General features: G+C 32.0%; 1 protein-coding gene across 1 annotated transcript; it reads left to right on the top strand.

Moving 5' to 3' along the window:
• Positions 1–6,786: 6,786 nt before the first annotated feature.
• On the top strand, positions 6,787–11,002 carry LOC137821259 (proline-rich receptor-like protein kinase PERK7). Its single transcript, XM_068625766.1, has 9 exons — positions 6,787–6,898; positions 7,062–7,695; positions 8,487–8,996; positions 9,166–9,252; positions 9,329–9,399; positions 9,488–9,564; positions 9,701–9,845; positions 10,031–10,192; positions 10,321–11,002. Exons 2-9 carry the CDS (start codon positions 7,158–7,160, stop codon positions 10,588–10,590), a joined length of 1,860 nt encoding a protein of 619 aa, XP_068481867.1. The 5' UTR covers positions 6,787–6,898; positions 7,062–7,157; the 3' UTR covers positions 10,591–11,002.
• Positions 11,003–27,022: the final 16,020 nt, after the last annotated feature.

Genomic DNA, 27,022 nt, shown 5'->3' with positions numbered 1-27,022 from the left:
TATTATTTCCTCCTGCATTTTTTACAATCATGGTTCATTTGATTGTGCATTTGGTGGAAGATGCCAAGCTTGGATGACTTGTCCAGTATAGATGGATGTATCCCATTGAGAGATATTTAGGAAAATTGAAATCTTATGTGCGTAACAAGGCACAACCAGAAGGCTCAATAGTTGAAGGCTACATGGCTGAAGAGTCTTTAACCTTTTGTTCAAGATATTTAAATGAAATTGAGACAGTATTTAATCGAATAAGGCGTGTTAATGATGAACCAGACACTATGTCATCTAGTGCAAGTACTTTGTTTCCACCTGTTGGAAAACCAATTGGGTCTTTTACTTACTTCTCTTTATCATCAAAGGAAAAGTTACAAGCACATCGTCATATATTGACTAATTGTGCCCAAGTTGACCCTTTCCTTCAATAAGTACTTTGACTTTATAACTTATTATGATTCATCTGCAATTGAACACTAACCATGTAATTATTATTTATTTAATTTAGAGACATTATACGAAGACAATTAAGAAGTCGTACACGGTCATCCTCTGTGATAGATAAGAGGGTTCATAGAGAATTTGCAGAATGGTTTTCTTGTCGTGTATGTATAATTTATATTGTTGAGGTTTGATTATATTGAATATATAGAATTGTCTTGATCATATTTTCCTCTTTTTAGATAAGAAATGAGTTGAATGGACCTCACTCAGATGATTTAAAGTTCTTAGCTATGGGGCCAATTGATTGTGCAAAACGTTACAATGCTTACAATGTAAATGGCTTCAAGTTTCGTACATTGGAGAGAGATGAAGGACTTAAAACACAAAACAGTGGGATATTTGGTACTTTTGGGACAAGGAGTTATGCAAGTAACATCGACAATCAAATGCAATTTGGGGGTGTGTCTTATTATGGAAAATTGGTAGACATAATTGAGATAAACTATAATGGTCGATTTTCTGTTACTTTGTTCAAATGTATGTGGGCTAATACAACTACTTCTAGAAGGATTATGACAGATGATCTTGGATTTACACTAGTAAACTTGACACGTTTGATACACATTGGTGATAATGATGATGATGAACCATACATCCAAGCTAAAGAAGCACACATGGTTTATTATGTAGTGGATGAATTAGCTAAAGATTGGAGCATTCCTGTGCATCTAAAGCCACGAGACTTATATGACATGGGAGAAGATAATGATGTCACTTTTCATGAATGTGAAGCATTTGTACAAAACAATTTTGAAACTTTATTTGTAAATGGAGAAGGGAGTATATCGTTAACAAGGTCCTATTTTTAATTGAACACTTGTATATTATTTTTGTTTCAATTATCATCCTTATTACTTATACATTATTGTTTATACATGCATTATATTATGATTTATTGAATTTCTATTTTTGACTTATATTAATGTTATTATTTCAAGAATACCTGAAGATGAAGAAAATGTCCATCAAGAAGACTATAGCAACAGAACATGATACCCTTAATAACACTTTTGACCAACTTGCAGCCCTTAATAACTCAAGTAAGTTCATACACAACTTCTATTTAGTGAGATTTTTGTACTTATATTTTAATTTGGCATTCTCTTTAAAAATAGATTATTTTTCACATGTATTCATTTAATTATTATGCAACACCTCATGTGAATTCTCATCCAATAGAGAATAAAAATAAGAAGCCTTCTCCCCCACATGCACCTAATAGGTTGATTTCTACTACTAAGAACACTTCTGCACCTGAATTTCAATTTGATAATACAAATGAATCTGTCCATGAATCTACATCTGAACCTACACCAAGGTTACAATGTGATGAAGAAAGGGAAGAAAATGTGGGTATTGAGATGCAAACTGAACAATCAAAGCATGTATCACGTAAAAGATCATGGCTTGTTGATGTCATTGGTAAGCTTGAATCAATACATTGCAAACTCACATTGTATTTGTTTTTTATGTTTGTCCTCTTAAACTAACAATAATTTTGCCAGATAGTGAAGGCAAAAAGGTTAGGAAACAATTAACAACAAATGATGTCTGGTTTTTATTTGTTGGTGAGAGGATTCTTGTTAACTAGAATAACGAGAACCAACTAGTTGATGACAGTGGAGCATTGTTGAATAGGTTTTTAGGTCATGTTGCAAGAAATGTTAATGCATTTCCTATTAGCTATCAAAGTTGGAGGAAGATTCCCAAAGTTTACAAAGAAGATATACTTAAGAAAATCATTCAAGTAATTGATTTTTGAATTTTTCTGTTTTTAATTGATATTATATTGCAATTATCGTTACATTTACTTGTGTAATAACTTTGAAGGCTAAGTTTGAAGTTGAATCTGATGCTCATGTAAGATATATCTTCAAATCACTTAACACAAAGTGGACTGAGTATACGCAACAACTATAGCAACAAAGAAATGATGGAACACACAATAGAGAAGAAATTTTTGCAATGTGTCCAGAAGTAATGAATAAAGACCATTGGGCTTCTTTTGTTGACTACCGTTTAAATTCAAGGACAAAGTTAATAAAAACTACTTTATTCTTTAAAGTTTTGATTTATTTATATTTACTTCTTTTACTACATGTATGCTTAGGAAATTACCAAAAAGAACAAGGATAATAGAAAGAAGCAAACAGTTCCTCATATTGGTGGATCCAAGAGCATTGCACGGAACAAAGATGAGATGGTAACTTGATTCTCCTATAATTTTTGTTATATCATATATCATGTTCATATACTTTTGTTACATTTTATAGGAGAAAGAGCTTGGTCGCAAAGTTAGTAGGGGAGAAGTATGGGTAGCAACACATAAACATGTTAACGGAGAATTTGTGAATGATGGGGCAAGAGAGATTGGGGTAAGTATATTTTTGTAAAGATGAAAACTCAACCAAATTGGATGTGAGCTTCATTTATAACTTTTTTCATTATTTGTAGGAAAAGATTCAAGCATATGAGTCAAATACATCTTCCCTCTCACATGATATATCAATTGATGATTCACTAGCTCATGCCTTTGGAAGTGAAGAACATTGTGGTCGTGTTCGAGGGATGGGATTGGGACCTTGCCCTTCTCATGTGTTTGGATATACTAGAAATTCTCGCACTGGGATATCTTCAACTACTTCTTATAGAGAATTGGGGAATCAGGTTTTTGAACATGCATTTTCTTATGTAGCAATTTGGTGTTGTTTATCATGCCAAGATTGGAAATGTTGTGTTGAATATTATTCACACAAAATTATAGGAAATTTAGTATAGCTTTTGTTGATAAATTAGTTATTTTTTAATGTGTATGGTTTTCTCACTCTTTTTCATGATAAATTGTGTTTTAATATAGGTTATTGCATTAAAGTCACAATTGGATGAACAAAATAAAAGATATGAAGAACGTGAAAAAAGATATGAAGAACATGAAAAAATATTTGAGATAATGATGAATTTTTTCTTTCAAAGTTATCAAGGTCAAATGCCTCCTTAGTTGACTATGTTCAATCGTTCATCGGTAATGTTTAAAAATTTAAATAACTTGTTTTATTTTTCAGATTTACATTTCTAATTGTGATATATGTTTATATTGTAGGTGTCTGATCAAGGAAGTGTGCCAAAAAATTAGGAAGGCAAAACCAAAACCATTATAATAATAATGCACCAAACACATTCATTCAACAAATTAAGAATTCATGTGGGATTAGAACGTGATCAAAACCTGTTTGGAGGTTATCAAAATATTCCTCAGTATCTTATATTCCTGGGAAAGTTGCATTATCTGAACTGATTTTACGTGCTAATGGGGTGAGAAAGGTACATTTCCATGGGAATGAGGAAAGTTATTTTTTAACTCTAGTTTAACTTCCATTCCATTTTTATATCTTTAATCATTTTAAAATTTAAAAACATTCCAAGGAATATGAAAAATGAACCAAGCATATTTTTGGACATGCATAGGAATAAGATTCTGACTAAAAATTCTCTGTAATGTTATTCCTGGTATTACAATTATATAACTTAAACCAAGTTACCCCCTAAATTTCACCAAAGATGACTAGAGGATGTATGTTGTAACCACAACAATGATAGAGGTTGTAATTGAAGATGGATTCGCAATTGTGGATATAAGAAATACCGCTATGCAGTTGAGCTATATCATCACTATGGCTGCTATTTAACAACTCTGATTGATATTGGTTATGTTATAGCCATATTTGAAATGAGGGCATAAAATTGCCAACTGATCAGTTTGTATTGGGTTAAGTTTGGTTTTCGTACTTAGTTTTTGAACATCTATAGTAAACTTTTTAACATTTAGTTCCTTAAAAAGAATATGTCAGCATTTTATGATATGGTATTGTTTGAGTGAATATATGTTTTTTTCTGCTTGAATCATGTGTGTTTGGAAATTGAGAGGTCACTTCAGATTATGGTTGATAACTATATGTAGTATGCTAATAAAAAATTTGTTTGATCGTTACAGGTTCTAAATTGCCACGAGTCTGCCATATACATCTTAGCACCTTTGAGATATGCTACTGTCTATGGGTGTTCAGATGCAACAATAGTTCTAGGAGCAGTAGGCAAGGTAATACTTAGTAGCTTTGTGTCCTATTTGTGAAAGGAGCATAATGATTATATAAGGAATGAACAATTATGAAATTTGTTTTTGTACCATAGTGCAATATTGTTAAATGTTTGGAATGATGGCATATTGGCAGTATGTTTGGATCAAACTTCTGTTTTCTTTCTACAAAGCTTCTCCATTTAGGGCCAAAATGGTTTGTCCGATCTTCTTGTGTGCAGTAGTGGGGAAGATATTGCTTAAAATGTTTTTCAGTGCTTTATTAGGTGTTTTTTGTTATTAGATAAGATTAAGGTGCCTAATGATCATTGAATCTTATAATGCATTACTACTGTTGTAGTTTGGAGGTTCTCTAGTCAAGGTTTTGTACCCGTGGGGTTTATGTGCGTTTGATATTGTTCATTCAAACATGAATTGATTCTTTTTCAAGTTTTCCTTTATCTCGTAGCAAAAAACTTGGAGGTTGGGAACGAAGGCAGGGGATTTTTTTGTGGGGAGGAAGGGTTAGAATTATTGGGACTTGCTCAACATGATATTATGGGGGTGACCACGTTCAATTTGGTCAAGGTTAGAAATTGGGATACCTTAAGCTTAAAATAACTCACAAGTTTCTACTGTAAGATAAATAAATTCACTTCAAAGAAGATAGATAAATATCCTATTTCATTGATAATGCTTTAGTCAGGATTAGTTTAGTAAAACTTGCAATATGTTGAAGCCCAATACAATACATTGTCATAAAATAAGTGCGACTTCAGAACAAATTCCTTTGAAGGGAGTATTGTGCTTAAAATTAATTATTACAATAGATTAATATTTTGATTCTCAAAAAAGATTGTTTTAATATCAGTCTAGTCCTTCAAGTTTTTATGAATTTAATTTTCGGAGAACTGAATTTTCTTGGGATAAATTTGAAGAATGATGTAGTCTATTGATATAAGTAATCTTTTTGAACTAATAAAGCGGAACAAAATAAATCTTTGAACCGATATGTGTACTTGATCTTGATCATCGTCGAGTTGTTAATTTATTGTATGCATGGTGTTTAATGTTAAAATTTGGTGAGAAAATAAATAAATAAAAAGCTTGCTAAACACTAACTTATCTCTGCTTAATCTTCATCCTAAGATATTGATGAAGATAAAGCTTGGTCTCATTTATTTCTTTTATTTATTGAAAAAATACTTTAACAAACATAGATAAATAAATACAATAGATGTAAATAATTGTGGTTTAAAAAACACATGAATGCCTAAATGGTAAATGAATAAAAAAAACAAATTTTCATAATTTTGAAACCTATGGTGTTTTTTAAGGAGGTTCTAAAACATTTTATGGAGGTTTTGAAACCCATGGTATTTTACGGGGGTTTTGAAACCTATGATATTTTACGGAGGTTTTGAAACCCATGGTATTTTACGGAGGTTTTGAAACCCATGGTATTTTACGGAGGTTTTGAAACCATGGTATTTTACGGAGGTTCTAAAACCTGTGGTATTTTCGGAGGTTTTGAAACCTATGGTATTTTACGGAAGTTTTGAAACCCATGGTATTTTACGGAGGTTCTTAAACCTATGGTATTTAATAAGAGTTTTGAAAGACTTTTCTTGAGGTTTAAAAAAACCCTGGGAACACATTCCTCAGAGATGGTTTAGCGGGGGAAACTACAACCCTGGATAAATGACTTAATGGAGGTTTTAACCCTAAATAATGTAAAAATAAACTCTCGTTAAAACCATTTTTTCTTATATATTTTTCACACAAAATGTAGGCATTTTTTAATAATCGTATATAAGATTTGTGATTTGGTTTTTTATGACCTGGGTCTAAATCTGGATCATATTTCTATTTAAATGATTTATTTTGTAATTAATTTGACATAATAATATTAGTTCATGACGCTCCTATGAGAAAGTAATGAACTTTAGCACGTACAGTCTGATTCAACTTGAACTCGATCGTTGAACCTTTTGTAATGGGTCACATGCTGCGCTCAAACGAAGCAATACGACAGATTTTGAATTGGTTGCGACCAACAGAATCAAGAAAAAGGATAATGAGCAATTTATCGAAGATTGTCGTAAGTTTTGGTTAAACTATTAAGCCTAAAAGTAGATAACAAAAAACTAAAAGCATGCATTAGGTTAAAAATAGGAAGAAACGTTGCAGTGAAAATGAATTACGCTGCATTTGTAGGAGGTGACATGGAGCCGAAACACGATTTGTCGGTTCCCTATTACAAAGCATAATAATTATTCACCATGTCTTTCTCTTTCTTTGGAGAACCCTCCTGTCCTTTGCTCTCAGGTAATTAGCATTCCCTTTCCTTACGTACCCTCATGCATGCATGCATGCATGCAAGAAATTTCAGCATGCACCTTCGTATCATCCCGCGTTCAAAATCAAAACATGTACATTTACATGTACACCTACAAGGATATGTATTTATACACTTTATTTACTGTTGCAGGTTTTGCAAGTTTCATAATCATTACTTGAGGGAGCGGGTCAGGCTTCTCCGTCTCTTTAACCTTCCCTGTTGTTGGGGAAGAAGTTATCCTTCCAAATGGCTTCCAATTCCAATTCCAATTCCAATTCTAATTCCAATTCCAATTCCAATTCTAATTCCAATTCCGATTCCCCATCTCCACCCGATTCATCTTCCTCCCAATCTCCACCACCGTCGCAGGGCAATTCATCTCCACCACCATCGCAGGGCAATTCATCTCCTCCACCACCGTCACAGAACAATTCACCGCCTCCTCCCTCGTCAAACGATGAGAAATCTCCGCCTCCGCCGCCGCCGCCGCCACCACCACCTCCTGATAACGAATCAAGTGGCAACCGGTCACCGCCGCCCCCACGTTCGGGGCAGGAGTTTTCTCCTCCTCCACCTTCAAAGAACCGGTCGTCTCTTCCCAAGTCAACGTCTTCGAGCTCATCAGAAGATAGTGGACGCCATTCATTGAGCACACCAATTATAATAGTAATTGCAGCTGCAGCTGGGCTTTTTCTCCTTCTTCTTCTCATAGCCATCGTTGCGTGTTCAAAAAGAAAGAAGAGATCTCAGTCTTCCATTAATTACTACGGCAATAAACCTGATGGTATGTATTTGTTTATATTAAAAACAAGAAAAATCATGCAATGACAACTTGCTCTATTATACAACTCTCTTTCTTTATTATCATAAAAATATCATTTTTATATCATAAATGAAGAGTTATATAGTGGAACAAGTTGTCCATATATCATTGCTATAAAGAAAGACATGTGATCAACTTGGATTTTATACACTCATTTATTATCACTTCAAAGTTATTAGAAACCATACATGACCTTAATATCAATTCTTATTTAATCTTTTATTTGTTACTGTGAAATTTGAATAAAATTAATTTTTAATAAATAAGAGAAAGATTCAACTAGTTCTTTTTACTAGGAGTTTTAAAAATTTGATTAACATCTAAGCCATCTACACATTTATCTTGGATTGAATTTAATTTTTGTGGCTTCAATATAACATTACTTTTACTTTTTTTATGGACACGTAACATACTCTCTAAACATCTTATAAAAAAAATGCAAACCTGTAAATACACAATTAAAAATTCCACTGTGCTCTTCAAATAAGTATTGTAAATCAAGAAAAAACATCATTTCAGCTCCAATAAAAGTAGAAAGAGAATTTGGTTCATATAATTAGTAATAATACTCTAAGTACAATTTTAAAACATATGGGATGTAGAAAATGAAAGATAGATTGAGAATGTGTCTATAAGAAATGGTAACAGGGTGATAAAAAAAGATGTGGTTAATGTGGTTACTGTGTTTTCTGATACAAAGTGTTTTGATTCAAAATTTCTGATGAGATTGTTGATGAATGGATACATAACAGATGGGTTTTACAAAAATGAGTATGGGTACAAGAACAATAACGTTGAGCACGTTATGAATATTCCTCCACATCCACATCAACATCCAGGAGCAGCTTGGTCAACACCACAACATGTTAGTACTGTATCGAGCAGTTCCAGTTTCTCTGGGCCACATGGTCCCATTTTGCCACCTCCACACCCCACAGTGGCCCTCGGATTCAACCAAAGCTCCTTCACTTACGCGGAGCTCTCGGCTGCCACTAATGGCTTTAGCCAACACAACCTGCTGGGTCAGGGTGGCTTCGGATACGTCCACAAAGGTGTTCTACCCAATGGCAAGGAAATTGCAGTGAAGAGCCTGAAATCCACTGGGTGCCAAGGGGACAGAGAATTCCAGGCTGAGGTTGAAATCATCAGCCGTGTCCATCATCGCCATCTGGTCTCACTTGTTGGTTATTGCATGTCAGAAACCCAAAAGCTCCTCGTTTATGAGTTTGTGCCTAACAATACCTTCGAATACCACCTTCATGGTGCGCTCTTTCTTTCTTTCTAACTGTTTATTATATCATATACACATTAGTTACTCCTTCACTTCATTTCTTCAATTTTTGTCTCAACCCTAGCTAACTGCACCAACTATTTCTATTTGGTTCAATGTATACTTTTCTTTACATGAATAGTCATTATACTCTTTTTTAGGAAAGGATCGACCTGTGATGGATTGGGCTACCAGGCTCAAAATTGCGATTGGATCGGCCAGAGGACTTGCTTATTTACATGAGGATTGTAAGTTATCTGCATATTCTTTTGTTTTGATTAACGATGGGGCCAACATTAATATGACCTCGAACATTGACTATAGGTCACCCTCGTATTATTCACCGAGACATAAAGGGTCCAAACATTCTTCTTGAAAACAACTTTGAAGCCAAAGTACGTTTATCGATCGAATTTCATTGTGTAAGCGTGCCCCCTGATTCTTCTGGACATGCTTACTTAACAATTGGATCTATCCATTCAGGTGGCAGATTTTGGGTTGGCAAAGTTTAATCAAGACGCTAACACTCACGTTTCTACTCGTGTAATGGGAACATTTGGGTAAGAAATTCAACTCTAAACCAACCTATATATATATATATATATATATATATATATATTATTGCTCACGTTGTTTATATACGTTTATTTCAAAGTGAATTAATTTCTAATCAATAAATTTGTCTAAAAATTTCAGGTATTTGGCTCCAGAGTATGCATCAACCGGTAAGCTAACTGACAAATCTGATGTGTTCTCGTTCGGTGTTATGCTTTTGGAGCTCATAACAGGTCGACCCCCTGTGGACAACACTGGGGAAATGGAAGATAGTTTGGCCGACTGGGTACGTATATTTTTTAATTAATTCCTACAAACATTCTATAACTTTCCATCTCTAATTTGAACCTCTCAGTTTCTGAATGTTTCCCATACTTATTATTATTCATTAGTTCTCACTATGAAACATATAACATAATACAGTGTCTACTTGTTATATATATATATATATGTGTGTGTGCGCATGAACAGGCTAGACCACTTTGTACAAAGGCAATGGAGGATGGAAGTTTTGAAGGGCTTGTGGATCCACGTTTAAAGGGGAATTATGACAAGCAGCAAATGGCTTGTATGGTGGCTTGTGCTGCATTTAGCATAAGGCACTCAGCAAAGAGGCGTCCAAAAATGAGTCAGGTAATTAATTCATTTCACTTTCCTCCTATTTCAAATCATTAATTTGTCACATGCTATTTTCTCTTCTTTCTCTCTTTTCTAATAAGCTTTGTTTAACTTAAGTTATGATGGATGAATGAATGAATTAGGTTGTGAGAGTACTGGAAGGTGATGTGTCAGTAGACGTGCTTAGTCAGGAGGGAGTGAAACCTGGACAAAGTAGAATGTTCAACTCAAGTGGGGAGTATGGTGCGAAGACATACGGTGCTGACATGGTGAAGTTCAGGAAACTAGATAGTAGCAGTGAGTTTGGTGCAACCAGTGAATACGGCCTTAAACCTCCCATCCCAAGAAGTGACCAATCATCTTCTGAATATGCCAATGCCAGGAGGGTAGGAGCTCGAATGCACAATCCTTAATTCATGCATACCATTTCATGTTATGTACATCATCAACTGAACTTGTTAGGAAATAAGTAACACCTGATCTTGTCACAAGTTTTTAATGGAGGCTTATGGGTGTTTCTAGCTGCTTAATTGTTCTCATTTGGCATAACAAGTCAATGCCAGAGGGATCGAAATTAAAGAAATCGAAGACATCTTTCTTAATTTATGACTTCTAGTGATTAATTGATTGAGTAGGATACTCTCATAGGTCGTGAACATTGGACAGTGGAGGGAATGTGTAATGTAAAGCACGTGCTGTAACATTAGAGGAAGCTCCTGTGTATATCTTTCGGAGATTTGGAGTTGGGTTAGTACTGTGCATATATGTTTATATATTATTATCATAATATAAAAGATGAAAATATTGGAGAAGCATATATGTGTTTCTTGAAGTTGCCACCGATAATTGATTCATAATGAGTGACAAAGGGATGTTTGGAAAATAGCTAGTGCCACCATGTTTTGGAGATTGCAAGCTTGTAGTAATTTGCGAAAAATGATTGGTAAAATCTCATGGTATCATTGTTTTGGAGGCCAAAAAAAGGTATAAACAAAAGAAGAATTATTATCAACATTATAACTCCTTTTTCTCACTATTAAAAAGGTTTTTTTTATCGATAATAAATAAATTAAATTAAAAAGAAGTATCAATCCTTATAAACAACAAAATGTTCTCAACAAAACCTACAAACCAAACCTCAAAATAAAACCTGCATCCCAAAATAAATCAGTTGTTGTAGATAGTAGAATGAGTAGTCCATAGCTAACTACCAATAACTTCTTCCAAACAAAACCAAAATAGAAAACACCAAACTTAAACCTATGAAAAATTTGTGACAATGTATTATCTAACAAGTGCAGCAAAAATGTGTCATGCACATTTTCCCTTCTTTGCTTTACTCAGGCCTCCTCAGAAACTGTTCCCACAAAAAAATATGCTTTTGATAGACATGTTACTGCTTTCCACTACCATTGATTTGCAAAGCTCCATACATACTTGGACTTGAAAACTGCAGAGGAGAACCTAGTGTAGCAATAACAGTTGAAAAAAATTACAAAATTCAATAGTGTGTTTAAGCTCATGTCAACCATCAGAAAGATTTGCAGAGATATAAGTTGATTAGTCCCCTGCACCTGGACTGATGTAGTGAATTTTTCAGTTTAAGCTTCAGTGTGCTATCTTCCTAACTGTTTCAAGACATCACAATTGAATTATGTACTTGTAAAACAGGGCATTAGCACAATATCTCCTTATCTAGACGAACAAAACAACAATCATACATTAGAAATAGACTTAATGAATTTTAGTTTTAAAATATAATTATATTTTAGTTTTTAGTTTTGAAGATATGTTTTACTTTTTATTTTTGCTTTTTGTAATTTTTATATTTTGATTTTTATTGTTTTATTTTAGTTTCGATAAAATGTTTATATTTTTAATCCCTGAAATATTTTATTCATTTTAAATTAGTCAAATTTGAAAAATATATTTAATAAATCAAAAGTAAATTATTTAAATATTATATAACACAGATGAACACTTTACAAGGAGCTATAATAAAAATAAATTTTATTCGTCGACTAAAAGTTCATATTTGAAAAGTTATATAAAAATGACTATATTTTAATAATACAAATATATTTAAGTCTTTAAATTTCGGGTTTTTACTATGATGGAGTTATTTTTTTTTTATTATTAAAATGGGGTCCGTTTAAAAAAAATTACAAATTTACGCAAGTCGTGTCAATTCGGCACGACTTCATATGCACAAATCGTCCCAATTAGACACAATTTTGTCATGTCATACTGAAGTCGTGTCAACTTGGCACGACTTCTGCCTTGTCATACTGAAGTCGTGCCAACTTGGCACGACTTTTGCCCTGTCATACTGAAGTCATGCCAACTTGGCACGACTTCTGCCACGTCATATTTTTTTTAATTTTATTGTTTATATATTGGGTAGTAAGTTATGTAATGTTAAAAATTAATTTGATACATAATTTTCTAAGAGTATTAGTTTTAAGGAACAAAAAATTGGATAATCGTGTATGGATCATATTTGAATTGAATGAATAAATACATAGATAAAAAAAAAGAATGTTTTAAGAGTGTTATGAATGAATAAATACATAGATAAAGAAAATGAATGTTCTAAGAGTGTTATGAATGAATAAATACATAGATAAAGAAAATGAGGAAATTAATAATCAAACTTGAATTGAATTTTATTATTAAGCTTGTATGTGCGGACAATTCACTAGTGCAGAAACATAAAACAAATGCGGTTATTTCGAATTTATAAATGCGGCTTTATAGCCGCATTTGATCAACACGCACTTGTAAATCAAGAAATATAAATGCGGCTATATAGCCGCATTTATAAATACCATTTACAAGTGCGGTTATTTGCTTTAACCGCACTTGTATATGCCAAATCATTAAAAAAAATTAAAAATTTTAAAGCATCGTCAATCTTGTGTGAAGCCAACGTTGATGAAGAGTCACGAGAGCGCCAACAACGGTGGCGGCAGCAGAAGCGACGGCGGACAGGGAAGCAGCAACGGAGCAAACCAAAAAATCCATAAGAAACCACGAAGACAATGAAAGAGTACTGAGCAATGCGAGAAACCAAACAATGTAAGAAAAACGAATGTCAACCAACGAAACAGTGCTTCGAGACCACCAATGCAAGGAAAAAAACATATATAAGAAAAACGAAAAACATTTATGCATATATTTGTGAAGATGAAGAGGAAGAAAGAGAGTTCAAGAAACTTACATTGCACAAATGGAATGCAGATGCAGCAGAAGGAGACGAACTCAGAGTGCGAACGCGAAACGAAGGCAAAGACAAGAAATAAAGTTTGAAATTGTGTGTGGCGCGCTTCAAAATTTAGGGTAAAAAAAGGATTTACGAATGCGGTTATTCAAATAACCGCATTCGTAAATCAAGCGCTTTGATTTACAAGTGCGGTTTTACAAATAACCGCATTCGTAAATCAAGTGCTTTGATTTACGAATGCGGCTATTCAAATAACCGCATTCGTAAATCAAAATAATTTCAAAAATGTCACCGTGTTTTTTACGAAAGCGGGTAGCGCAAAAGCCGCCCTAAATAAAGCATATCCTTTTCTTCTTTTTGCACTAGTGATTGCTTCTATTGTGACCTTCCGTTCTACAATATGAACATTTTTTTGGCTTATTTGGAATTGAATCATCCATTTCGTTACGAATGCGTTGAGTGTTAGGTCTTCCTGATTGATGTCGACACATGATGGGGTCAGGTAAGAAATTTGGTCCTGTGTAAGTAGACCAATAATCCTGATTTCGAACTGGATTAAATTGGACCTCATAAGCCTTTAAAATATTGTGCAGACTGTATTATTGGTCTTAAACTATGACGTGGCAGAAGTCGTGCCAAGTTGACACGACTTCAGTATGACAGGGCATAAGTCGTATCAAGTTGACACGACTTCAGTATGACAGGGCATAAGTCGTGCCAAGTTGACACAACTTCAGTATGACATGACAGAGTCGTGTCTAATTGGGACGATTTGTGCATATGAAGTCGTACCGAATTGGCACGACTTACCTAAATTTGTATTTTTTTTTAAACAAACCTCATTTTAGTAAAAAGAAAAAAAATAATGTAAAAACCCTTAAATTTCTGATGACATCTTTTATTAGATTTGACCTAAAACTCCAAATGTATTTATTTATTGCGAAATACTTTAGTTATGAACATTTACTAAGTTCTATAAATAATAATACATTATCTAGGAATCTTTGGAAATATAGCTTTGTTTTATAAGTAAAACCATTTTGATAATCTTATGTGTCTTTTTACATGTACTCAAAGCAAAAAAAAAAAAATTGATAATAAAAAAGATTAAAACTAATAAAAGGATTTAAAAAAAAATAAGAGTATTACTGATTAATGTTGGATTTTTTTTTGAAGAATATATAAATTCAGACTAATCTTATGATTTATTTTTTTTGTTTTTTCCGCGCATAGATTTGATTTAGTATGTTATTTTTTATATGATGAGATATAGTTTTTAATATGAGTTTTATTAAAAAAATTAATAAAAAATATGGTTTCGTAGTAATAGATGTTAGTGGAAATGTTTCAAAAACTTGAGCCATAAGTTGTTTTTGACGTCGGAATCAAAATAGAGGAAGGAAATTACACTTTCACATCTTTTGGAAAAAAAAATACTCATTTAATAACCAGTTAATGATATATATTAATATTTTAAATAATATATATAATTAAAATATTAATTTTTTAAGTGAGTATTTTTTTAGTATCACAATATCACCTGCTATATATGAAGGGGGAGAATATTCTTTAAATGGACAAAATATCCCTTGTATACACAACATCGTCCCCCTTTAGTTATTCTTTTAAAATTTTAATTTATTTAATAAAATAATTGGTTAAATTAATTAGTGGTTCTCTTGACTATATAACTTTTTTTTACAATATATAATTGGATCTTCGATTTTTGAAGTTTTTTATGTTTGGGACTCAACAGTTTATAAAATCGTCACAATTATTGAAAGTTTCAAATTGTCGTAAATTAGTTTTAAAGATCTATTTACCACTTTTTTTTAGAAGATCAACAATTTAACTAGACTTGTTTTTAGTTTAAAACTTAATTTAAAATTTTCAAATAGTCGAAAGATCTTCTGGTCAATTTAATTAAAATAATTCAACCTCTCTTAAATTTTAAAATGAAACGAAAACTAGGCTCAATTCAATTCCCTATCTAACACCATTTACACTTTTATTTTTCTATCTAGCACCTTTTTGTTTTTATTTCCCTATCTAGCACTCTTTTGTTTTTATTTCCCTATCTAGCACCCTTTTATTTTTATTTTGCTATCTAGCACCATTTCAAAAAAAAATAATAATAATAAACTATTATTTTTATATAATTTTAATTTTGAATGCATTAAAAAATAAATATTTATAATTTTTAAAATAAAAAGAAATATAATTAATGATTAAAGAAATGAGTTTTTACAAAATAAAAATAATAAATTAAAAATGTTTAGTTTAAAAAAAATTTAATATGAAGAAAATAAAAAAATATATCCTACTACAACATAAAAGTTGAATCTATAAATATAAATTAGTATTTATTTTTATTATTGTTGATGATGTAATCATGTTAATTTCAAGTAAAAAATATAGGATATAATTATAAAAAAAACAAAGTCAATTAGTATTAATTAATAGTGGACACACAAATAATATTGAAGTGTTTACCCTAAATGCAAAATCCTAAAAAAAAAACTAATGCAAATGCTACACTTAATGCTTAAAAATGAGAAGAAAAAAAATGCAAAAATAAATAAGTATAGAAAATAAAAACAGCAACAATAAAATAAAAACAAAATTCAGAAATAAATAAAGAATGACAGAAAAAAAAATAACTAAAAGCATAAAAGATATAAAATAAAGGCAAAACAAAATAAGAAAAAGATAAAAGATATAAAAAAAATCCAAACAAGATAAAGATAAGATATATAAGGCAATATTAAATAAGTATATGTTGATCATGAAAAGGAAAATAAATGAAAGATGATCATTCATTTAATATTTTCTTCAATATTACATTAAATAGTTTGTGCGAAATGAAACATAATTAATGACGAGAAGTGCACAATCCAGTAATGTTAGGACAAGTCACTACAAAAAAATTTATTAGAATGGGCCAAAAACGGACCCTAAGTATGAAAAACCTACGCAAAATGGTATTTAGCGTAGGCATAGTGTTAATGGTACTTTTGAAGCTAATGTACTCGACGTAAAAGATATTGGCGGGTGCGGCAGTGCTTTTTTCCGTAGGTCAAGTGTGGGCTTAGCCTACAAGGGGTTCACAAATTCATAAAAAACCGTGGGTTTGACTTAAGTTTTACCCACACAAAAATATTACTAGCGTGGACTTAGCCTTCAAAGTGTGCACACTTTTTAAAGTAGCGTGAGTTCAGCCTACGTCGATGCCACATAATAGCGTGGGCTAAGCCTTATTCTGTTGCCCACAAATAAACGTAGGCTAGGCCTTGGCCACAAATTAGGTGAGTTTAAATAAGCATGGGCTAAGCCTTCTCTTGTCCACGAATATTATTTATTTGAATAAGTGTATGCTTAGCCTAGCACAGAAAGAAGGGGTGCAATTTTTTTTATTGAAAAATATTTTAAATTTATCTGATTATAATTAAAAAGAAAAATATTGTTTTTTTAAAATAAATCAATTTTAAAATTACATTAACTAATGTGAAATTTAAAATTACTCTATTTCTCTCTTTCTTATTGCATTTATCTGACCTTTTTCATTTTTTTCAATAATTAATTATTAAAGATACAATTATTTTAGGAACAATATGATGAAGAAAAGTTTTTCTTAATAAAAAAGTTTTATTTATAAATTTTCTTTATACTTTTTACTTGTCTTGAAAATTCATTAGGGTTCAGATTTAACTTACTTTAGGTTACACACTACACTACTATATAAATAACATTGGCTCTAAAAAATAGTATAATAGGATTTCTTAATAAACACTATTAGCATAAATTTTAATAATAAAAAAACACTATTGATATCTTTTATTTAGAAATACAAATAATTTATTAAAAATAGTCCATTTAAAAAATATTTATTAACAGTTTCATTAACAGCTAACAACATATAATTATTTCACTATTGAAAGCATAGTTACCAGTTAATAAATACATATATTAAATAAAATTATAATTTTGTAAACATACTTTATTAATATATGCAAAGGGTTAATTTCTATAAATAAAATGTGTAATGATATGACATATGTTACTTGTTAGAATGGATGGCTTTAAACTAGAGGGGGTGAATGGTTTAAAGAGGAATTTCGAAAACTTTTAAGTCAAGAATGAAATTATCTCAAGAAACAATTGATAAGGAATCCAGTTTGCCAAAACAATAAGCAAAAACAACAGCACCAGAAAAACAATCGGTTGTTTACACTACAAGAAAAACGCGAATTACATACAGATTATTACATACGGATCAAAATCCGTATGTAAAATCAACATTACATACGGATCAAAATCCGTATGTAAACTTACATACGGATTATATCCGTATGTAATTCGAAGCCAGGTTCCTTCAACAACCCTTCAGCAACCAAAGAAAATTTAACCACTACACCAAGCAAATTCTTTAGTTTTAATATGATTTTTATTATACTTATTATTATTAATAATATTAACAATACTAACAATATTAATAATACTAACAATATTAACATATGAATCACATTTAATTTATCTATAATCTACTTGAATCTAAACATAATTTATTATATTATCTATTAGTATGAATCACATTTAATATATGTCATACTCATAGTCATCATATTACCTATTACATTAAAATCAACTATCATATTAATTATTATTTTACGTCATATTGACTTAATTAAGTTCATTATAGGTAGTTGGTTTTACTTGTGTTATAGTAAAGAATATTGTCTACAAACAATATTATCTTTTAACATAGAATGATGACTTTTACATTAACTATTAATTAAATCTCTAATACAGATTACTAGTTAGCATATCATTATAGTTTAAACTATATTAATTATTCCATAAATCTATGTAAAAAGTTGTTACTAAATAACCTTTTCTACTAATATATAAATCATAATGACAAAGTGATTAAATAATTTATAATTTAAAATATTTTAAAAATTATACATTATATCAGTTTTAATCTATGTAAGTAAATATTTGAAAATAAGATTTTTTTTATCGACAAAGAATAAAAAAAATTAAAGGAAACATTTTAAGGATATTTCAATCCTTATACAAGAATCTTAAATCAGAAAAGAAGTGTAAGATAGAAGCACCTATATAGCCATCTAACAAAAACTTCACAACTACCTATAATAACCTATATTTGAAAATAAGATATCAAATAATTTTATATTAATATATATATAATATGAAAGTAAATTTAAATTTAACCATGAGTTGTAAAAAAATAATGATTAAATTAAAAAATATATTAATCAATATATATGTATTTATAGTATTAAAGTTATATTAATATTATATAATTTCTTCCTTTTTCTCTCTATCTATCTATATCCGGATAAAAGTAATATTACTCAAGTCAAATAGAACTACTATACACACACAATAAATATCTAAATGTATATTTATATCAAAATTAATATTAATAATATGAATATAATATTGATAATATGAATATTAATACTAATAATATTAATAATAATATTAATAATATTAATAATATTAATTATAATATTAATTATAATATTAATAATAATATTAATAAATATTAATAATATGAATAATATTAATAAATATTAATAATATTAATAATATAAATATAATATTAATAATATGAATTCCTCGGTGGTTTCTGAGAAGACTGCACACAACACTTCTCAGCAAACACATAGAAGAAACTTGTTCAACATATACAAGGATTACACTTGTTACAGAAGTAAATCTGAAATCAATACAAGCAGAAATCCTATCTCACACTCTTTGATCAATTTCAATCTCTAAGCAATCTCAACTCTTTGAAAAACAAAATCTTGTTGTTCTCAAAAGATTGTTATTTCTCAAATCTGTTTTTTTGAATTTATTCAAAGATGTTGTTTGTTATCAAATCTTAACAAACTTATTCATTGCATTTAAAAGATTGGTCAAAGCATTAAAGACTTGAGCGTAATCAGTTAAAACATTTAAAACTCAGTCAAAGCTAAAACAGTTTTTCTGTTATGGTACCAAAACAAACAATCGGTTGTTTTGGTTTTAACAGTTCAACCATTTGAAAAACAGTTTTCAATCTTTTCTAAAAACATCTAAGTATAAAACAATCGGTTGTTTTTCACTTAGTTTGAAAAACACTTTTCTTTTAAAAGATTGAGAATGCCTATGCTTTGGATTCAATATAGAGTGGATTACAAAACTCAAACTACCCCAGATCCTAACTAAGACAGCTCAGCAACAGCAAGCACAGCCAAGCCTTCAACATCCTTCAAAGGGTTTGGACTCTTCCAAGCTTGAACACCACTTGGTTCAACAATCTCCCCCTATTTGATGAAGACAAATCTCTGATGCTTGTGTTGTACCTGATTGAATCTGAAGCAGTTCCTGCAAAGCACAGTTTTAAGCAAAGCATAGAACTTCTGATATTTGGTTAGTACAGAAACAAGTATAGAAATTCAGAGCATAATATCAGAGTAATCAACAAACAAATATAGGAGCAAAAATCTATAAGGTTTCACTCATTCAAACTGTTTTGCAGAAAATAAAAACTGAAATCAAACACAGCATATATCTCCCCCTATTTGTTTTCACAAATAGACAAAAAGAAGAGATAAGACAAGATAATTGTTTTGAATACATCAAAATTAAACAGCAAAAGCAGCAAAAAGAAAAACTGATACATCCACCAAAAAAACAATCGGTTGTTTCGATACATCAACCGGTTGTTTTTCTTCATTCATCATCATCTGCATATTGAAGATCAAAGATTTGGTTTTGTATAGCCTCGATCTGTTCATCTAGATTCATGAAGCGTGCATCCATGCTGTCAAACCTGTTATCAATCCTCTGGAAATTGCTAACACAGAGATCATGGAGATTCCTTTGATTCTCCTCAAAGCTATCAAGCCTATTCATCATGAGTCTCTCAAAAGGAGACATGGTTTGCATCCTTTCTTCTTGATTCCCAGCACCAGCACTAGGTCCAGCATCTTGATGTGCTTCAGGTAGATCTTCATGTTGAAAATCCATATCAGCAGGTTCATCTTGTTCATGATCAGCAGCAGCACTAGATGAGGCACCAAAGTCACCATCTTTGCTAATCCATTTGCCACCTACTTTGGTAAAACCCATTTTCTGAGTGATCCATTGTTCAACTCTTGAGTTGACTTGACCAACTCAAATGTTTCATCCTCTAGGTTCACTTCAAAATAAAGTAGAAATTTAGATACCAAAACAGCATATGGATAGTGATAGTCACTTAACCTCATTGCCTTTTGCATGTGCTCTTTGATGATGTGGATCCAATTGATTTTGATCTTCTTTGTGATGCAGAAGATGTACACCAGATCCTCCTCAGTAAGAACAAAATGATTGCTCCCCCTTGGTGTTAGAATCCAAGTCACAATGAGGGCTAACAACCTTTCATCAAGCTTTAGGCCTCCAACCGAGCAAGTCCTAACTTGAGCATGTTGGTTCTTCAAGCAACTTTTGTAGTATTGGATTTTGTTGAAATCCTCCACTACTCCAAGGTTTCCCTTGTTAATCCTGAGGCCTGAGTACTTTAGACCAGCAACAGCAGCCTATACCTCATGGGTTATCTCCATATCTACACCTTTTACATGAGAAACTAGGTTGTTTCCCTCAAACTTGAGATTTGTGTACAATACCCTTATTAAATCTGGGTAGATGTTTCCCTTCATCTCCAGGAACTTTCTGAGAGATTGATCTTTGAGCAGCCTCCTTACATTGTCCATCTTTTGGCTTTTCAGCCAATCAAAGCACACAACCTTTGGGTTGTTTATCACTTTGGTGCTTGTTTCAAACCTATATCTCTCAATTAGATCATTGTCTCCAGAAAACCATCCTTCTAGCCTTCCTCCAGACCTTACAGCTCTGGTTTTGACTCTCTTTGAGGTGGGAGGAGTTGAGTCCATGATGGCAGAGAAGAAAATAGAGAAAAGCTCACTTACAGATTTTGCAAGAGATGTTGCAATTGGTTGCTCTTGTGGAAGAGATCAACTGCAACAGATTTTATAGTAGTAATAGAATTAAAAAGCATTCAATGACAACGTGCGATCTTTGACCCTGCCCTGCACAGAAAACGTCAAAAAAGGCTGAAAATCACATGGTCTTCACATGTGATCTTTGAATAGTCACTAAGGCTCTAGAATTTCCAAGATTTTGGAATATATTCCTTTATGACTGTTGTAACTTCTCTCTGAACGTGATCAGCTTTCAACACAGGTTCATTGACCAAGGATTCTCTCTTTAAATTGATCTGCAATGGATAGAAATTCAAAATAGAAATTAAATTGATTTCTTTACAATGCTGTCAGGCTCAAAACAATCGGTTGTTTCGAAGAAACAATCAGTTGTTTTTTTGCAGCAGTTAAACTGATTTTGAATTTTAACCATGAGCAGAAAAAGTTCAAAGCAGATGAAGATAAACATTTTAAAGAAGATATTTAAGCATGAGAAAGAGCTTAAAAACAGAAATTAAGAGCAAGAAAAGGAAGGTCTTATCCTTTATGTTGTTCTTTCAATGAGCCATGTTCTTTGTGATCAAGAAGCCTCTTTTAACTGCTGAGGGTCTTTGGACAAATGCAGAACATTGATTCAGCTTCAATGTTGGTCTTTTTCTTCCAAGAACTTGATCAGATGACTCAGTCCTTCACACTTCTTTAGAATTCTTGCACAAGCATGAGTTCAAGCAACAAGATTTGGTCCCTTTACAAATGTGGGTCCAATTGATTTCTTTTTCTCATTTGGAACCTCACATCCTTTAGGAATCCATTTCATGTAGCCTTTAGGAACAAAGAACTTTCTTATTTTGCATAATCTAACCGAATGACTCTTTTTCATGCAATAAAAGCATGTAACAACCGGTTGTTTCGATTTAACAATCGGTTGTTTTACTAGCTTTCTTAAAAAAAAAATTGAAAACTTATCTTATTGGTTCTGTGGATTGAAACCTAAACCAGCCTTTCCAAAAACACAACTTTGAGATGCCAAGACATTCTGAAAGTTAGATTTCCCTTTTGAAAGCTTGTCCACAGTGTCAACAAGATAATGAACCTTTTTCTCAAGATTTTCACAATTTTCGCAAATGAGAGTGTCACACTTGCAATAAGAATTTTTGAAATGATTTTCCAGATTTTTGAAATCATTTTTAGATTTTTCAATCTCATCTTCAAGTGATTTCACTCTCTTTTCCAGCCAGCTGTTAAGTTCTTTCAATCGGTTGTTTGAAAGAACTAATCGATTAGCTTCATCATGAGTTTCTTGAAAAGCTTCAAGCAATTCACTATAATTTTGTTCATTTAAAGAAGCACATGAACTTACCTCACTTGAGCTACAAGATTCATCATCTTCTTCAGCTATCAAGCAGATGTTTGCTTTCTCATCTTCACTTGATGAAGAACTTGATGATGATACCTCATTTTCATCCCAAGCTATGTAGGCTCTCTTTGTCTTGCCTTTCTTTTCCTTGTAGTTAGGTTTTTTCTCCTTGCTCTTGTTTGGACAATCTGCCTTTATATGACCTTGTTCACCACAGCCAAAACAAGTATAGTTATTGGAATTAAAATCATTTGATTTCTTGTTTCCATACCTATCTTTGTTGTTGTCCTTGTTGCGGTTCCTCTTCAAGAATTTGCTGAACTTTCTTGACAGCAAGCTAAGGTTTTCCTCATCACTATCATCATTGGATTCTTGTTTTCCTTTGTGCTTGAAAGCTTTTAAGGCTATGCTCCTTACGTGTTTGTCTTTGCTTTCTTGAACATTGAGTCGATTCATCTCTAACTCATGTTCCCTAGCTTACCAAACAAAGAAGCCATACTCAAGGATGTTAGATCTTTAGATTCGGAAATAGCAGTTACCTTGGGTTGCCATGCTCTATCAAGACATTTCAAGATCTTGATGTTTAGCTCTTCCTTTTCAAAGGTCTTGTCAAGGCTCATGAGATGATTGATGATGTGCGTGAATCTTTTCTGCACCTCAGCAATTGTTTCACCTTTGAGCATTTTGAACATCTCATACTCTTGGATTAGAGTATGCTTCCTAGCTCTCTTTACCTCATTTGTACCTTCATGAGTTACCTCCAAGGTGTCCCACATTTCCTTTGTTGATTTGCATCGAGAGACCCTGAAAAACTCATCCGAATTCAAAGCATAGGTTATTATGTTTTTAGCAATGCAATCAAATTTGGTCTTCTTGCTTTCTGAATCAGTCCATTGAGACCAATGCTTTTCAATGAAAGATCCATCTTTTTCAAACTTTGGGACAAAATGACCATTTTCAATTGCATCCCAAATTCCTTTTTCAAGTGATTCCATAAAGATTTTCATTCTTACTTTCCAAAATTGGTAGTTCAAACCACAAAACAGAGGTGGTCTGTTGATTGAAGCACCTTCCCCAAAAGGTAGTCTATCAGCCATTTAAAAACAGTTTTAGGATCAACTTGAATAACTTTCAAGAACCAAGCTTTTGATGCCAATTGTTAGAATGGATGGCTTTAAACTAGAGGGGGGGGGTGAATGGTTTAAAGAGGGATTTCGAAAACTTTTAAGTCAAAAATGAAATTATCTCAAGAAACAATTGATAAGGAATCCAGTTTGCCAAAACAATAAGCAAAAACAACAACACCAGAAAAACAATCGGTTGTTTCGCAGAAACAATCAGTTGTTTATACCAGTTTACAAAATCAAAACTGAATTTAAAGAGTTAAGGATAGAGAGAATGCACACAGATGTTTATACTAGTTCACTCTAAACCCAGAGCTACATCCAGTCTTCTCAGAAACCACTGAGGAATTCCACTAAGCAATCAAACCTAGATCACTTACAACACAACCAAGAAAGTGACCTTGATCCCCTCAAGACACACACTTCTCTTGGCCAACACACCAACACTAAGAATGTTGATCTTGATCTCCTCAAGAACACACAGCACTTCTCAGCAAACACACAGAAGAAACTTGTTCAACAGATACAAGGATTACACTTGTTACAGAAGTAAATCTGAAATCAATACAAGCAGAAATCCTATCTCTCACTCTTTGATCAATCTCAATCTCTAAGAAATCTCAACTCTAAGAAATCTCAACTCTTTGAAAAACAGAATCTTGTTGTTCTCAAAAGATTGTTATTTCTCAAATCTGTTTTTCTGAATTTATTCAAAGATGTTGTTTGTTATCAAATCTTAACAAACTTATTCATTGCATTTAAAATATTGGTCAAAGCATTTAAGACTGGAGCGTAATCAGTTAAAACATTTAAAGCTCAGTCAAAGGTAAAACAATTTTTCTGTTATGGTACCAAAACAAACAATCGGTTGTTTCCTCGAATCAATCGGTTGTTTTGGTTTTAACAGTTCAACCATTTGAAAAACAATTTTCAATCTTTTATAAAAACATCTAAGTATAAAACAATCAGTTGTTTCGACAAAACAATCGGTTGTTTTTCACTTAGTTTGAAAAACACTTTTCTTTTAAAAGATATAGAATGCCTATGCTTTGGATTCAATCTAGAGTGGATTACAAAACTCAAACTACCCTAGATCCTAACTAAGACAGCTCGGCAACAGCAAGCACAGCCAAGCCTTCAACATCCTTCAAAGGGTTTGGATTCTTCAAAGCTTGAACACCACTTGGTTCAACATTTCTAACTTTTTATAATAAATATTTTTTGTTTATACAGCTACTCTTATAAAACACAAGTATCGAGGCATAGATTTAAAAGTGTACAAAGGTTGAAAATAATACTTCATATTCCATTTAAATACTATGCCATCTATTATGTGAGTTTAAATACTTTTGTTATACTTAATTAGTGCTTGTATGTGCAGATGAGAAAAGATACATCTTAACAAAAATAGATGACTTACATAAAGCAATCCAGCAACCGAACTATACAAAGAAACAAGAAGACTACTATTGTAACTACATAACAAAAAAGAAATGAACATAACATGAAGATGATGATGGTTCAAGAGATGTCTCAAATATCTGAATCCTAATGAGTATTAAGGATGTCATGTAAATAAGTATCTGCTACTATCTAATCACCCACCAAAGGAAAATAAACTTTTTGATCATTTTATAACATCAATCACTAATGTTTCAGCCACATCTAAACTTCTCCAAAAGCAACTTTAGGGTGGTTAGGAATTAAGACTAACTTCAAAAGTGAAACTAGATCTGCAATAAAAAAAAAGATAGAGCTTGTGGAAGGGCTAAGCAAAACTAAACTCTGTCTAAACACTAAAGCATAAACCTTAAGAAAGACATCTCACCCAAAAGTTGTGTATCTTTCCCCTGATGCAATAATTACCTCAACAGAGGAGCAAAGCTTGAGCTCTTCAATCTACACCCAGAATAAGAAAACATAAACTTCTAATTGTTCTGGTCATAAAAGTGTTCTCATCAAACACTTAATTTGTGAGAAAGGTGACATGTGAAACCTGAATGAACTAAGCAAACAAAATCACATTCTTCTTAAAACTAAGCAAACAAAATTTATATAAATAGTTCTCTTCAACGTGTTCTGATATATCATCACGAAGTTATCTTCTATTGAATTGGCAGAGTAGGAATGAAAAAAAAATAAGACAAGCCACGATGTTACACAAGTCACGATGCTACACAACTTGGTTTATTCAGCCTCTATCAATGAATTAATAGAGACCCCTTAACATCACTCACTGCTCTAATTAAGTCACTATTAGGGTTTCAAAAAACACAATCCAACACAATCTCAATACGAAACATAAAAAGGAAGAAAGAAATCGAGAAGCGAAACTCACTATGACACGGTTAATCGCCCAATCGCTCACGTTCAAATCGCTTAAGCTCAAGCTCAATCGTTCATGTTCAAATCGCTCAAGCTCAAGCTCAATCATTCACATTCCACTGCTCAAATGCTCTCATTCTCACTCAAATGCTCAAGCTCCACCCAATCGTTCACGTTCCACTACTCAGTGCTCATTTGGACTATATTCAAAATGAGTTTACGCCCAAAAGTGAAACCCAAAAATGAAATGTACTTTGACTTTCATTTTAAATTTAATTTTAAAATGCATAGCGGGGGCTAAACCTTCAAAATTTAAAGTAGCCCATAGCGTGAGCTTAACCTTCAAATTTAAATAGAAATAGCGTGGGTTAAACCTTCCAAAAAATAATTTTTTTTTTAAAGTTTGCGTGAGTATAACCCACGCTTTCCCCCACTTTATTTTATTTTCTTTAATTGTGAAGGCTTAGCTGATACTATTTAGTGTCCACAAGTGCACCGCCACTTTTTTTTGCAGCTAGATGTGCGTTTTCTTATAGTGAGTGTTTTTTGTGTGTTCTGGTATTTGACAATATGAACATTTTTTTGTTTGATCATGTTGTTCTCTTATGTTAATATTAGTCCTTATTCGACTTGACTTAGGCCTCCCCTTTGAGGTTCTTTTCATGCCGGGACTTGGACATATTATTTGATCAGTGTATGCATGCCAATACTCTTCATTTCTGAGTTCCATCAAATAGTCTTTTGTAACACGAAAGACCTGTTGCAATGTTGTTGTTTTTATTTTCTATATTTATTTATTTTTTTCATTTTTTTTTCTTCTCA

This window comes from Phaseolus vulgaris, chromosome 9 (genome assembly GCF_000499845.2).
Source record: "Phaseolus vulgaris cultivar G19833 chromosome 9, P. vulgaris v2.0, whole genome shotgun sequence".
NCBI lineage: Eukaryota > Viridiplantae > Streptophyta > Magnoliopsida > Fabales > Fabaceae > Phaseolus > Phaseolus vulgaris.
Note: the sequence above shows the minus strand (reverse complement) of the source record. Positions and strands in the feature narration are given on the sequence as shown.